The 13,697-nt window shown below is 38.3% G+C and overlaps 1 protein-coding gene across 1 annotated transcript; it reads right to left on the bottom strand.

The window, feature by feature from the left end:
• Positions 1 to 47: 47 nt before the first annotated feature.
• Positions 48 to 13,292, bottom strand: tdrd15 (tudor domain containing 15). Its single transcript, XM_084431556.1, has 5 exons — positions 13,174 to 13,292; positions 12,640 to 12,748; positions 1,968 to 7,588; positions 685 to 708; positions 48 to 605 (listed from the first exon to the last, which is right to left on the bottom strand). Exons 2-4 carry the CDS (start codon positions 12,660 to 12,662, stop codon positions 695 to 697), a joined length of 5,658 nt encoding a protein of 1,885 aa, XP_084287682.1. The 5' UTR covers positions 12,663 to 12,748; positions 13,174 to 13,292; the 3' UTR covers positions 48 to 605; positions 685 to 694.
• Between the last annotated feature and the right edge of the window lie 405 nt (positions 13,293 to 13,697).

Below are 13,697 nucleotides of genomic sequence, written 5' to 3' on the forward strand. Positions count from 1 at the left end.
GCGTTCAGGTCGCAGTCTCCCCTGGAGGCGTGGGTTCGAATCCCACTTCTGACAACAAACTTTTTAACCCACATCAACATTATGTTTTTATTGTGTTTCAACAGAACTGGAAATATTAACATCTTCACAATAAAACAACCACAATGTTTTACACAGCAAAATCAAACCGAGGTCAAATGTCAATCCTTTTAATAAAAAAAAAAAAAAGTAAAAAAAAAAGGTTTTCTGTTCAGATCTTAAAGCCATCATCATAGCAATCAAACTGATGGCATATTTCATCAGTCACATGTGTCCATTTATAGATACACAAAATCTGCCAAAAAGCTGCAAATTCACTCTTTAATTCTAAAACTAGACTCTTTAATCAAAAAGTATGTGATAGTTGCATGCTTAAAATGTTTTGATTTTAAGATCTTACAATTGACTAATGTTTGAACAATACAACCTCATAAAGCAAAATGCTCTATTTTTACAAAACAATTAAAGAACATCATAACTAGGAGGTCAAAAGAAAAAAGAAAAACAGAAAAAAGAAAAACCCAGCCATTCCAAAACTGGATTATTCTTTGATACAATGCAGAGCGTAACCCGCTAGCTTCTCGGTTCTGAAATAAACCAATGGGAAAATTAAGTTCATCAACACACTAAACATACAGATAATCAATCAAAATGTGTAATACTTACAAGAGCCTTCTCACATCAGTGCACCTAAGAAATTAAAGAAGAAGAAGAGAAAAAAAAAGTCATAGGTTATTTATAGGTCTTTAGAAAACACGACCAGTTAAAAGTCTGGACAGTGGACACACTTTACTAATTTTATATTATAATATTTTAATCTAAAGTTTTAGATTTATGTTCAGAGGATATTTCCTTAAATTATTAATTTCCTGACTATTTTTAACCCATATGACCATAGGAATCTAAAGAGATTTTTTTTTTTTACCAACAATGGCCAGTAGGTGGCACTATCACCAAACTTTACAGGTATGCTTAGATCAAAGTGCCACTGACACCTACTGAGCTTTGTGTATGTCCAAGCATTGCAGAACTACAACCGAAGCAGGATGGATAATGGCCAATATAAACAGATATATTACTTTTAAGGACAATATGGAATAAAATATCATATTTACAATTAAAAAAAAAAAAGTAATCAATAAAAAAAAAAAAATGTAGCTGTCAAAAGTTTAGAAACATTATTTTTTATGTTTTCTAAAGAAGTGTCTTATGTTCACTAAGGCTGCATTTATTGAATCAATACTGCAAAATAACTGTTTTCTATTTGAATTTATTTCTGTGATGTCAAAACTGAATTTAATCATTACTCCAGTCTTCAGTGTTACATGATCCTTCAGAAATGTCTTCACTGTCACGTTTGAGCAATTTAATGCTTAATTTCCCGCTTTTGAAAAAATACAATAAAAAATCTGACCACAAATGTTTGAATGGTATCATTGCTTCCACAAAAATGTTAAGCAACAAAAACTTTATATTCGTCAAAGAATCTTGAAACCAAACAAAAAAAAAAGTGTCAGTTTCCAGACAAATATTAAGCAGCACAACTGTTTTCAACATTGATAATAATGAGAAATGTTTCTTGAGCAGCAAATCAGCGTATTAGAATGATTTCTGAAGGATCATGTGACCCTGAAGACTGGAGTAATGATGCTGAAAATTCAGCTTTGATCAAAATAAATAATATTTTTAAATGTATTAAAATAGAAAACAATTATTTCAAATAATAATAATTAATAATAAATAATAAAAAAAATATTGTTTTTACTGTATTTTTGATGAAACAAATGCAGCCAAGAGACTTCTTTCAAAAAAATTAAAACAATGGAATGTTTCCAGACTTTTGACAAAGAAAAATAGATGTGTTCTATAATCCTTGTGACTGGTAGTAACAGAAAAGACAGTTAAATTAAAACAATAAATCAAAGTTTTTTTAATTCTCACTCACTCACATTGTTTGATACCTGATGGTGGACTAAGCATTGCCCTCTCCACAGGTCCAAGATGATCACCACTGCTGTTCGAAGTGTCTTGCTCCACAACAGAATCTTGAGATGACTTTTGATCAAACATGGACTCATTTGAAAAGATCTGCTGAGAACATGTGGCTTCGCATGTGTGCTCAGTTAGCATGGATAAAACATTCACAGTGCTGGAGATGTCTTGTTGTTTAGACTCTCTATTGGCTCCTTGCTCTTGCTGAAACCTGATTCCAAGCATATTATCGATATACATGGCATGATCAGCATCTACTAACTCTTTTGCGAGATTTCGCTTTCCCGTGATTATGTCAACCTCCCATTGTGTCTCAGAAACAGGCTGTCTGAAACGGATCTGTAGGTTCCCATGGCACATACAGTTCTGGAAGAAAACAATGGCATCATCAGACCAGTCCTGGCCATTGGGTTTCACTCCCCTCAGTAAACAATGATAGGTGACTTTAGGTAATCTACTGAGCTCCTCTGGAAGTTTTTTAAGCTGGCAGACATCGTGTAGGGACAAAACTGAATACTGCCCATAGTCAACCAAGTTTATGAGCACAGAGGTGGAATCGCACTGCACGATCTCGGCCCTGCACCATTTTTTCTTCTCTGCTGATTTCACCAAACAGCTCGCACCAGGAACAAAATCAACCGTCGGTAATGGCACCAAAACTTCGGGAAGGTTCTCAAGAATGGCAGAGACAGTATCTACAATCAAAAGCAGGTCTTCAAGAATGATGTAAAATTCAGATGGGGTTGTGACTGCAGCTGCAAATCCTTTATATTCAAAGTTCATTTGGACAGGGGCCTGGAATAGGTTCTGTGGTCGATCCAAACTGATCTTTGAAGAAGTGTCTGGGAAGGGAGTATGGTCATCAACAACAAGCAACCCATCAGTACTTTCCACTGCCTCAATATCTTCCACATCCTGCAGAGCAACGCTATCAGGTGACTTGGAGGTTTCATGAACATTTGCATTAAATGTAGAAACATTTTCTTGCAGGGCAATGCTATCAGGTGACTTAGAGGTTTCATGATCATTTGCATTAAATGTAGAAACACTGCAAGTTTCAGTCACTGATATGCTTGTGTCACATGGTAGTTTTGCAAGAACCACGTCCTTAGGCTTTAAGTTATTTTGCCTCTTCTTGTACTTTCTATTCCAAAAGACATACGTCGGGAAGTAAAAGCCTGCTTTCTTAATTGGCTTTGTTGGAACTGTCTGATTGTTTCCAAGTTCACATTTGCGTTGTGTGTTTGACTTTGTCTTTTGCTGGTAGGTTCTAACTTCTGCATGCTTCTTTTTGAGTTCACATTTGCACTGTTGTGTGCATAACTCAGTCTTTTGCTGGAAGGTTTTAACTGATAAAGCCTTGTGGGCCTGAGAATCAGTTTGGGTTTCACTCTGGGACACTTTTGGCAATTTGTCTTGACTAGACAAGACTACATCTTTGCCCTGATCACCATCATACTTTGAGTTCCCATGTATGTGGCCATCCTCAATCTTAATGCTCACTTCCCATGAATTTTCAAGTTTTTGAATGAATTCTACCATTAAAGGCTTGCCAACTGCTTCCTTGATAAAGGAGTCGTCGTTTTCAAAAGAGTAAGGTTCTGCAAGTGTGCACAGAGTGCTCAATCTGGGCTGAGACAAAAAAGTATCGGTTAGCATGTGAACATTCTTTCTGTCGACAGTTGCAGGATTGCCATAATCAATAAACTCAACTGCTAAGCTGCCACAGTTTAAAACGTCGGTGACAACAGCTCTGTACAAAGCCAAGTCTTCTTCATACTCTGCGGCAACAAGGTCTCCTACTTTTACTTCGGTTGCCACATTTTTCATGTGATCCTTGAAGACAGTGCTGTTTAGTTCTTCACCCATTTGAAGGATCTTTGTTTCATCGTCTTCCATCTGGACAAAGAAGCTTCTAACAGAACTGCAATGAGAGATGAAGCACACGCTGCTAGAACCTGGTTTCATTTTGACAGCAGGAAGATCAGATAGTTTAGGCAAGTTCTTATGTGATGGCACTACTTTAAGAGAACAGGTAGTGTCCTGTAGTTTCTCTTTTATTGCTGCTTTATGTTGCGTTTTGGGAGGTTTTATGGGTTTCGAAGTTTGCTTATTTCCCGGTTTGGTTTTACCACATCCCCTCTTTATGGTGTTCGCTGTACTGTTTAAAATGCAGACATCCGCTTCTTCTCTGAGGGAATCTAAAGCAGGTATACTGACAGTCAGATTACGTTCTGCCACACTGCAAGTTGCCGTGAGCGCTCTGACTTTTTCATTGATGTGCACATTTCCATCATAAAGATCACAAACAAAATGTCCATTGTTGTCCCTTGACATAAACTTGGCCTGGAAGGATTTGTTGAGGATGTCAGTCTCGAGCCACATGTTGACTTCTGGCAAATGTTCCCCCTCTGGAACATTCAAAAGGCTGCATCTCAGAGCCTGCATTGGTGTCATCAATAAATCACCCGCTGTTTTGGGAATTGTTATAACATCTGTCTTCTCAGAAATTTGCTTATCACCATAATCAACAAAGAACACACTCACATGTTGATGAGATTGGACGGGGTGTGTCAGAGCCCTGTACCACTGGCCGTCACAGAAATATTTGGCCAGGCAAACATTACCGCTGCAGTCGTCAGATGTCGTAGTCAAGAGCTGACTTTCTTCAGCAACTCTCTCCATCAGCGTATCAAGGATCTCTGTATTCCTGTCGAGCTGAAAGTAGATTTCCCAAGGACTGCAAACTTGAGTAACATGCACCAGTTCTTCGCTTCCAGAACTCAAGTTGAAAGGTGAGTAAATGTAGGAACGAGGGTAGAATGATGAAATTAGCTGCTTTGGAGATTGCATTTCCACTGCAACACCTTTCTCTAAAAGATACGTGGTAGCCTGTTGATGAGGTGTATGAATGGTGACCACATAAAGGAGACCTTTTCCTTGCTCATAGAGCTGGGAATGAACTCTGCATATACTGGGTGAACCCTCAGACACAAAATCCTTGAACAAACTGCATGCTTCTGAACTCCAAGAACTTCCTCCAACAGGTTCAATAAAGTTCAAACTACATCTAAATGCTTGTTCATGAAGTTCAAAGAACTGTGGTACAAGAGCTTGGATGTTTTGCATCCTTTCCTGGAGAATTATGCCTAAGTCGACCAGGATCAAGCGGAGTTCCTCATTGTTTTTTCCTAATATGCATGCTCTATGCCATCGGTTATCCTGTGGAGACTTTACTGCACAACATCCTGCTGGCGTTTCAAGTGCAACTGTGTGTGTTTTGTAAAATGCCTGCATCTCTTCCATCAGTTTGTCCAGATCAACTTTTGTGCTCTCATTTCGACACCAAAAGTCAGATGGAGAATTTATATGTAAGCAACAGACACTTACTTCAGATCCAGGCTTGAAATGCATTGGTTTGAAAGCCACAGCAGAAACGACCTTCAGTTTTGGCGTCACATTTGGATTACATCTTTCAAGGTCATTCTGTTGTTCACACTCTGGTTTCAACTGATTTGGATTGGGCTCATAAGAGATGACTTTGCAAAAGGTCACCACATGAAGGTCCCTTCTGTTTTTTTTCTTGCTCAGAGCATTTCCTTTGTCTTTACATGGCTTCTCCGCTTCAACAGATGCTAAAGCCGGGTTGTATCTCCAATCCAGGGCCATTTTTGCTGTTGTCATGATGTTTGCAATGCTATAGCTATTTTCAGCACCTCTCTCAAAAAGATCAACAACATATTTTGCATTTTTTCTGTGAATGGCATGAACCACCAAGATTTTGTTTGATGTGACTTGCCTGAAGAAGTTGGATGCTGTGGTTGTCCAGATGTCCTCAAATGGAGCCACATGAGCTAAAGCACATTTCAGTGCAAATTCTGGATGAATGGCAAACTTTGGGGGAAGCTTCTTAATTAATATGTTTGGCACCTTTTCAGTGTTTCCAAAGTCAATGAAAAACACCTCAGCTCCATTTTCCAAAGTATCTACTACAATGGCCCTGTAGTAATGCATGTCTTTTTCGTACATTGCACAGCAAAGTGCACCAGGCACTGGGTCTTCAAAAACCTCCTCTTTTAACTGTAGTTTGGTGAAGTAATCGTTCATTTCTTTTGTCATGTTTTCAAACTTAGGATTTTGTTCTTTGGTCCTTATCCAGAAATGTTTGGGACTCTGGACATGCACCACATAGCCCTCAAAAATAGAACCATTAGGTATCAATTGACTTGAAACTGAATCAGAAGTATGGACCGCTTTCGTTTCTGTAGCATACATCTTTGAAAGGATATTGTTGGGAAAGTTGGACTTGATGTCAAAAACTTCGGAGTGTTTCTCAGCAGTGCTTAATGTGACCAAGTAGAAGTTCTGATCTTTGCAAAAGTCATCGATTGCAACCTCTAAAGCTTTCCCCAGCAACCCTGTTTTCAGAGCCACTAGTTGTTGGTTTTTGATGGTTTCATCTGGTTCTTCCAAGCATGAAAGTGAACATGGGAATGCCATGATCGGTGTTGAGATGAATTCTGAAGGTAGCTGCAAGATGTTTTCAACTTTCACAGATTCAGAATAGCCACTGTCGACAAACACAACTTGGACCTGGGAGTTGAGGGGGAGACATTGCACAAAACCTCTGTGCCATTTTTCATCTTTCCCTTTGATTGCACAGAGCAAGCCAAGATTTTCAAGTGGTTTATTGCTTGGGTAACCACTGCCTGATTCACATGCACGTGCTAATTTGTCTGACATTTCTTGAAGGTCCTTGTCCATGGATGACAGCCGGCAGTAAAATAATCCAGGATTCATGGCTGCGGCTACAACAACTCTTACTTTTTGACCAACTTTCAGCTTTGGGCCATTAAGTGACAGAATTTCTTCAAAGCCAAGCAGGCTTGAGGATTTGAGACAACATTCTTGCCCTATTTGCTTTTCAATCAAGAGATCAGGGACAGATTCATTGTTTTGTACAACTGGTTCCCCAATAAGAATCTCAACCAGTAACAGAAATGTACTAGTGTCCACATGTCTCCCAAGCCTCATTTTTAACAAGTCACGATTAATGTCCGGAACTTCAAGAATGAGGACCTGGTATGGAAGACGAGCGTGGATGTACCCTTTGATCTGGCTGCCTATCAAGGAAGAGAAATAATTCTCTGTCAAACCGTCCCATCGGTTCTGGACTGGCAGTATATTGGCAAAGAAACCGCAGACAATCTTTGGTGGGAGCATTAGGAGTGTGTCCGATATAGAGGACAATTGGCTGGGCCCAACAATCAACACATCTCCATGGTCTAGCAAAAACATGTGGAATAAATTGTTCTGTATGTTTTGGACTCTTCCTCTGTACCAGCGACCAGACGCTGCATCTTCTACCAGGCAAACTTCTCCAACTTGAACAGAAACTTTCGATTTCACAGCATTTTGAATTTCAACTTGAAGAATGTTGTAGTCCAGTTCACAGATAGTCATATATTGGCCCTGAAAGTGTATTAGTGTCTCCTCAGGACTACAGTCAATGTGAGTCAGCTTCAGCTCCACAGGCCACAAAACACAGGGAGCAGGGAGCTTTGTCTCCTCTTTTGCCCTAAATTAAAAAATAAATAAAAATAATGGATACAAAACTTTCTCATCTATCGTCTGCATTCAGCAAATATGCATTTATATAATTTAAACAAGTATTTGAATATCTAATAAACATTTAAAGGAGAACTCGGTAACTCTAGCGAACTCTAGTCACTTCTTCGCTGATTTTCCCTTTTGTTGTCGCATGTTTTCCCCACGAGCTCCCCCTACAGCTGTGGGGGGGCGTATATTTCACAACAGAGTCGTAAAAAACTCACTTGCGGCGGCCTCCTCCCCCTCTCTACCGCTGCTCATGTGCGTTTGTTTTGATCAGAGCAAGCCAACTGTATCGCGTGGAGCTATGTCTACCGAGGTGGGTAATCTGGTAATACATCATACATGCGTGTGTGTTTATGTCGAATTGCCGTAAAGCAATTTGTGTTTCGCGCTCGTTCTCGTTCTAGTTCTCGCTTCTCACGAGACTTCCAATTTCTATTTTGCCAGGACGGTAGTCCCCAAGTTGCAAGGTTGGTTTTCCGCCTGGGAACGCTGGGGGGAGCGGGGAAAGTCACCAATATCACCAGAACAGGTTGTTTAAACATCCAAATGATTTCTAGACAGTTTTATTAAGTTAAAAAAGTTACCAAGTTCTCCTTTAATTTCAAAATCCTTGTAGCTGTGAGATCTTCTGAAGGCACATTTGTAGACAATAGGGCTAGGACAATAAATCAATGCATCGTGAATCGAGAAATGATTCTGGATCAATTCTGAGATTTTCCGAATGCATCGCGATTCTCTCTCGATTCGATTCTGAGTTTTTAACAGCAGATGGCACTGGCATTTCATTCTTTTTATGTAACAAATGCAAACCTCTATTGCATCTTGCCGGTTTGATTTTTTTTCTTTCTTTTTTTTGTAACAAATGCAAAAAAAAAACTATGGAAACCAATGGGGTCCATTGGTAACTGTTTGGTTACACACATTCTTCAAAATATCTTATTTTGTGTTCAGCAGAAGAAAGAGATTGATACATGGAGAGTGAGTAAATAATGACAGAATTTTCATGGGTGAACTACCCCTTTAATGATAATACATTTATTATTGTTATCGTTACAGGTCCATCTGAACTGTTAATCTTATGTCTTATTTAAGTATTTAATTTAATATTGTCCGTTTTGTACAATAAAATGTATTTATTATATAAGAAGATACTGTTTATCTAAAGTTATTTAGTTAATTGTTTTGCACATTTACACGTAAATTTTTTTTTAACCAAAGGCATTTAAAGTGGTTAACTAGTTAACAGTATGCATTGTCTGCTATAGTTTATTTAGCAACTTTCAGTACACCACATTAAGTAAGCCACTTAGTACTGTAAGATTTTGAATATTAAAGTTCAAATTAAACCGTAGAAGGGTAAAAACATGCCAGGCAGACATTGACGCAAGCAACAAGCTACAACTAATAACATTGATAAATGATAATGGGTGTGTTTTGTAGTCTGCGAATGATCAAGCATTGACAATAGTCAATCATATTGGCGCATAAAGGCTTGGGCCGACCCTGCCTGTGGGAGAAATGAAGGGAAAAAATACTTCTGGAACCAATTTAACTGACTCCAAATACAAAGCAAAAACACAGTACCAATTACAATATGTGTATACAAATAACTGATAACGGCATGACATATTGCATATACAAATATTGCCAACAGCATGACAGGGTGTGCAAATGCTGCTCAAAACATGTTCCTCGCCAAATGAATGAGAAGGGTTTTTAATCTAAATAAAAGGCTAGTAGGATTGTAAAATAAGTTGATGTGATTGCTCATTTATTAAATTACTTATATAATAATAAAATATAACGAGTAATACATGTCACCAAAGCCGCCTCAGATGCGTGTAACTCCTGTTGTGGACACGCTCTACTTGGGGCAACACGACGAATCACGGCAACTACACCCAAATAATTCACAAAGTTTTATTACAATATTGTTCTCTTTATAATGTTAAGTAAGTAATATGATAGTCGCAATCACGGTCATTATTAGTTGTGCATTGCTGTTTGAGCTGCATGCGATTTTCACGCGCATGCTTTACTACAGCGTTCATTTTTAAACAAATACATCCTATATGAGATAAATCAGATATAGATAGGCCTACAAATGCACGAGCATAATGCTGCTCAATCTACGATCGATAAGTTTTATAATTAACTCAATTAGTTAGCCTGGGTTTCCCCATGCTGCCTTGCGTGCAGAGCGATTTTATTCACGCTGCTAGGCAGCCTGGACACCATGGACCAGATTTTCCCCTCAAAAAGGGAACCAATCACAGAAGGGGGGGGGGGAGCAGCAAGACGATGACGACGTCTATGCGACACACCGAAGCAGTTTGTTTATGTCTGTGGATCCAACATGGCAGCAGACGCGAAGTTACCTTTCGATGCAGCCTTAGATAGTGTTCTAAGTAGTTTAGTCGCTGAACGCCATCGTGTACACAAAAAATCTCTGACCCATCGTCTTCTTCCTCGTCGAATTTCTGTCGCTCTACATACGTCATCTGGTATAATTGAAACGATTGGCTATGAGCTACGTACAGGCGCATTTGATAGACATTCTTAGCGCCCAATAAACGGCTCTGGGCATTCGTAAACCACGCCTCAAATACGAGAAAATGAACGTGGTTCCCAGACCACGAGACAGGTCTGACGTTAGCCAGGCTATCAATTAGTAGTTAACATTTCTACTTTTTATATTTAACACCACCTTTAGAAGCATTTTAATAATTATGTTGGGATTTTTTTTAGATCATGCCATTGATCTTATACATACATAAACATATTTTACGCTGCATAAATAACTACTTCTGCATGTGAAAATATTAAAGTGCATAAATCATTGGTTAAGTGTTGCCAAGTCCGCAGATTTCACGAGGAATCGTGCTACTTTTACACTGTTCCCGCGGGTTGTTTTTCTAGGTGCAAAGCTTCTGGATGCAAGCTGTCGTAAACCCCCCTTAAAACCCCCTTTCTAGTCCGCGGGTTGAAGAGCTAGATAGAAGTTTGGGTAAGTTTTGGACGTGATTTGAATAGTTATTTTGATTTGCAATAGGGCGGGCTTTATTATGCAGACCTGGCAACCCGTCATCGGTTATTCAGTCAAATGCTGAGTCCCAATTCGCATACTATCCGTCCTAAATAGTATGCGAAACTAGAATTAGTACGTCCCAAATCGTAGTATGTTGAGAAGAGTATTCCAAAGATACCCGGATGGTCTACTATTTCCGGTTAGAATTCGAAGTGCAGATCAATGCACACTCTAACGGCTAATATTGCCCACAACCCATTGCGTGCGGGAGGGAGAAGCTTTGTGGTGATGGTGGTATCTATGGTGATGTAAACATGGCAGCCGGATGCAGCCGCGGAGATTCGCCCTCAGTTTTTAAAGGGATAGTTCACTTTGAAATTAATTTTTGATATGTTTTAGCTTACCTCAAGGGCATCCAAGATGTAGGTGTCTTTGTTTCCGCAGTAGTTTCAATTTTGATATTTTTAGGTCAAACCGTTCTTGTCTGTCAGTCATATAATGCAGGTCGATGGTCACTGTCTCAAAACACAAGCACAAAGTCCAAATTAAAACAATTCCCCATCGTCCAAATTAAACAATTCCCCATCGTAAGTACACATTGATGGCCTAAGACACGAAACGAGCGGTTTGTGTGAGAAAACGAACAGTATTTATATCGTTGTTATCTCTTGAACACAGCACACGTCCAAATGATCTGACGGCGCGGGCGGGTATAGATGTATACACTAGATGTCGCCTTCGCTACTGCAGTTCATTGGAACAAAACCGTAGCCAAGGCGACATCTATGTATATATCTATACCCGCCCGCGCCGTCAGATCATTTGGACGTGTGCTGTGTTCAAGAGATAACAACGATATAAATACTGTTCGTTTTCTCACACAAACCGCTCGTTTCGTGTCTTAGGCCATCAATGTGTACTTACGATGGAGAATTGTTTAATTTGGACGATGGGGAATTGTTTTAATTTGGACTCTGTACTTGTGTTTTGAGACAGTGACCATCGACCTGCATTATATGACTGACAGACAAGAACGGTTTGACCTAAAAATATCAAAATTGAAACTACTGCGGAAACAAAGACACCTACATCTTGGATGCCCTTGAGGTAAGCTAAAACATATCAAAAATTAATTTCAAAGTGAACTATCCCTTTAAGTGTAAGAATTCAAATGTTTAACCCTTATTAAAGTGATATTTTATTGTCTCGTAATATTAATGGGGTTATGTTGTGCCAAAAAGTACCGTGTTTATCTTGTAGGGTCCGATGAAATAAAAAGTACAATGTCATGCAAGTGTCTTTTTTTTATGTATTTCTTCTGATGTTTCTGTCTTAAGATTTATAAGTAGCCTTACTATAAACCCTTATGAAAATAAACACCTTTTACTACACTAACCATAGTTTAACCACACTGACTTATTTGTAGTAATACTGTGGCTGTACAAATGTTAACTTTATCAATCCAACCAAAGAAACATGGTTACTACACTTTTACTATTGTAAAAGCATGGTTCATTTTCATCGGGGTATTTTTGAGTATTATACATAAGTATAAAATACGTTAAACAATAGTTATACTATAAACTTTAAATATTTTAGCTTTCGTTACACACATGAACGTCAGAACCAGCCGCCTCACAAACGACCTGCGTTTGGTTGATGATCTACGACGACATCCTGCTTCACTCCTCAATTTGGTAGGACACATTGTAAATGTATTTTGGAAAAAAGATGGGAATAGTAAATACATTTATATATGACATATAAGAATGAATGAAATGTAAAATGTTTTGTTAACAGTCATGGTGTGCGTAACTAAGCAACCACGTTCTCGTTCACGTTGCATGACGTCATCGAAGTATGTCCCAGAACGTGCATACTTTTTTGCTACACACTCAAAAGTATGTACTTTTTCCTCACAAAAAAAGTACATACTTTTAGGTCGTAGTATAAGTAGGCGAATTGGGACTCAGCCAAAGCCTTACCTCTCCATTTGACTTGAAGGCATCTGAATCCAATCTAACCATGCAGTCCTGGTAAATGTTCAAGTACTGAGCACGTCAGCCACAGCTTGGGATGATGGAGGTCAACACACTAATAAAATAGCGTTAATACAAATCGTAACGTTAATACATGGACCGAAATACCTGCAATAGAGTCATATTAGATTGTAGCGTGATTTATGTTAGGTTATATGAGTTGCACGATCATGCAAGTAACGTTAACACTTGATGATTCTATGATTTACATTTTAATACAGAATCTATATCCATAAACAGTACGGCAGTTCATCATTTATGAATCGTTTAAGCAGTATTTTCTGAATGACACAACTGTCGACATGACAGATTTTCGACTTCAGGTGTATTTTGGGTTGAAAAGTAGTTTTCTACGGTGTTTTTTTTATTTTTATGAATACCAAATACATTAAGTATTATCTACAGTCAAAGTGGTTATTTTGTCTGTAGCATTTATAAATTGAGTTGTTTTTACATTAGTGTCCGACAAAATTCTCTTACCTTCTCCCGCATCATGTTTTCTGCAGAATTCGCGGCCTTGGCACGTGCTGTAAGAGGAACGCTAAGCTGTAAAGTCGTGGGCCAATCAGTAAGCGCCTACCTACACATTTTACGCCTACAAAAGACATTTTAGAGGACATTGGGGCTAGTTGTCACTCAGGTACGTTGTCTGGATCTCCATAACTATTTGCCTTTGAATTAAATCATGTCCAATTAAACAAATGTTTGTTTTCAAGCTAGTTTCATTGCTACTCTTGGGTGAACAAGTTAACGTAATAAAAGCAAAATAAAAAAATATAAAAAATTAAGTATATAAAACATTATTAATTTTAATGTTTTTCAGAAATACAGAAGAAACAGTACTATTGTGAAAATATTATTACAATTAAAAATGATGGTTTTCTATTTGAATATACTTTAAAATATAATTTATTTCTGTGATGCAAAGCTGAATTTTCATCAGCCATTACTCCAGTCTTCAGTCTTATATATATATATATATATATATAAACACATGTTTTGTG

The sequence above is a fragment of the Rutilus rutilus genome, assembly GCF_951802725.1.
Source record: "Rutilus rutilus genome assembly, chromosome: 15".
NCBI classification, from domain to species: domain Eukaryota; kingdom Metazoa; phylum Chordata; class Actinopteri; order Cypriniformes; family Leuciscidae; genus Rutilus; species Rutilus rutilus.

Excerpts from the sequence above, each read along its gene's own strand:
- tdrd15 (XM_084431556.1), bottom strand. The coding sequence starts at position 12,662 with ATGCCTTCAAGTCAAATGGAGAG. Across the intron at positions 7,589-12,639 it reads CCTTCAAGTCAAATGGAGAG|GGCAAAAGAGGAGACAAAGC; the intron begins GTAAGGCTTTGG and ends TTTTTAATTTAG.